The sequence below is a fragment of the Notothenia coriiceps genome, unplaced genomic scaffold (genome assembly GCF_000735185.1).
Source record: "Notothenia coriiceps isolate Sejong01 unplaced genomic scaffold, NC01 NC01_scaffold00037371, whole genome shotgun sequence".
NCBI lineage: Eukaryota > Metazoa > Chordata > Actinopteri > Perciformes > Nototheniidae > Notothenia > Notothenia coriiceps.
In genome coordinates, this window is record NW_011370072.1 from 1 (window position 1) to 1,934 (window position 1,934).

General features: G+C 48.1%; 1 protein-coding gene across 1 annotated transcript; it reads left to right on the forward strand.

Moving 5' to 3' along the window:
- Positions 1-651: 651 nt before the first annotated feature.
- Positions 652-1,503, forward strand: LOC104967478 (transmembrane protease serine 2-like; the record flags this gene model as incomplete). The annotated part of the gene is made up of 2 exons (XM_010796943.1): positions 652-899; positions 1,315-1,503. Coding segments are annotated over 2 exons (437 nt in total), but the record flags the coding sequence as incomplete, so codon positions are not given.
- Between the last annotated feature and the right edge of the window lie 431 nt (positions 1,504-1,934).

Consider the following 1,934-nt stretch of genomic DNA (forward strand, 5'->3'; position numbering starts at 1 on the left):
GCCGTCCATCACTCATGGAGAGTAAACATGCTCTGGCTGTTGCCTTCACTGGAACATTCTCCCGAGTGACCTCCTCCAGGGCCAACACCGTCCCTTTTGAACCCATATAGCCCCTACCCCCAGGCTTACCGTCAAGTTAACCGGGGACACAATTAACTCAAAACCACATTGTCAACATAAAACTCCGACCCAAACATAAACAGGTTAACTACCTCTTAACACAATCATTCCCCATAATTAACAAACGTAAAAGAAAGAAAGAAATTGCATGGTTCATGACATCCTATTTAAATCACGGAAGTGATGCGCCTCCGTCTTTTCCACATTCCCTTTGCCGGGGAGACAGCGGCCGCACGACAAACGGAAGAGAGCAGGAAATGTTTGGTCTGTGACGTATGTGTGTGTGTGTGTGTTTGTGTCGGCTGTCAGTCACTCTGTGATCCGCTCCGTCACACAGCTCTTTAGTAACAGCTGGAAGAGAGGGGGGGCTACAAGGGTCTGTTTGGGGTTTGGAGCAGGACACTTCAGAGACATGTTTTTGTATATTTGTATATAGTAAGAGATCTTTAACACTGAGATACTGCATATATCTGATAACATGTACTTCTACCACATCAATCAGTACATTAAGCAGTTATTCAACCTCCCCAGAATGTGGACGCCCGGGCCGCCCCCTGCCCCCCCAGGTGAAGCGGGTCGTGGGGGGCCGGGGGGCCACGCCGGGCCTGTTCCCCTGGCAGGTTCTGCTCCAGGTGGAGGACCGGTCCCGGGTCCCAGAGGACCGCTGGTTCGGTTCTGGAGCCCTGCTGTCCCCATCCTGGATCCTGACCGCCGCCCACCTGCTGAGGTCCCAGCGCAGAGACAACAGCGTGGCCCCCGTGGCCCCCCAACACATCAAGGTCTGTACCCACAACAGCTGGTCCCCGTGGCCCCCCAACACATCAAGGTCTGTACCCACAACAGCTGGTCCCCGTGGCCCCCCAACACGTCAAGGTCTGAACGTCAGAACCAGGTCCTTCTCAGACTCGTTCACACTCTTTTTATCAGGAGTTATCCCCCTGCATCATTAATAAAATCTACAAATACAGAATACATCAAAGTTGTTGCAGTAATGTCTTCTCTGTAATTTCTTTGTGAAGTCATGTTCGACGGACTCTTCTTGCACTATTTCTATTTTACACTGTTGTATCGGTTTTATTAGTTTGATGTCACTGTTGAGGAGCCTGTAAGTGTTTCATTCCACTGTAGCTGGTGATGAAGCCTTGAATTGAATGTACTGTATATCTCCATGACTGACTGCTGTGAGGCCTTCAGGTGTTTCTGGGACTCCTGGACGCTGCAGACCAGAGGCTGGCCACCAACCGCTCCGTGCAGGAAGTCCTCCTCCATCCACACTTCCAGCCCAACAACTACAACAACGACATCGCCCTGCTGAGGCTGACGGAGCCGCTGGAGTTCAGTGAGCTCATCCTGCCTGTCTGTCTGCCTCCACCCCACAGACAGGTACTAATACTCACACTGTGTACTCCATGTTCAAAAGACTCAACGGTTGTATCATCACAGCAGCTAGAAGGTCCTCCAACGATGCAACATGAAAATATAGAAGACAATAAAAAAGTGTTGAGCTCAGAAATATTAGTTTAGCTCTAAATGGTTTATTAAGAACATGTTCTCTAAAATAAAGAGAGAGAGAAGTAGGAACATTTCCTCATAGACTTCTCTACAATCTGAGGTAATAAAGAGAGAGAGAAGTAGGAACATTTCCTCATAGACTTCTCTACAATCTGAGGTAATAAAGAGAGAGAGAGAAGTAGAAACATTTCTTCATAGACTTCTCTACAATCTGAGGTAATAAAGAGAGAGAGAAGTAGGAACATTTCCTCATAGACTTCTATACAATCTGAGGTAATAAAGAGAGAGAGAAGTAGGAACAT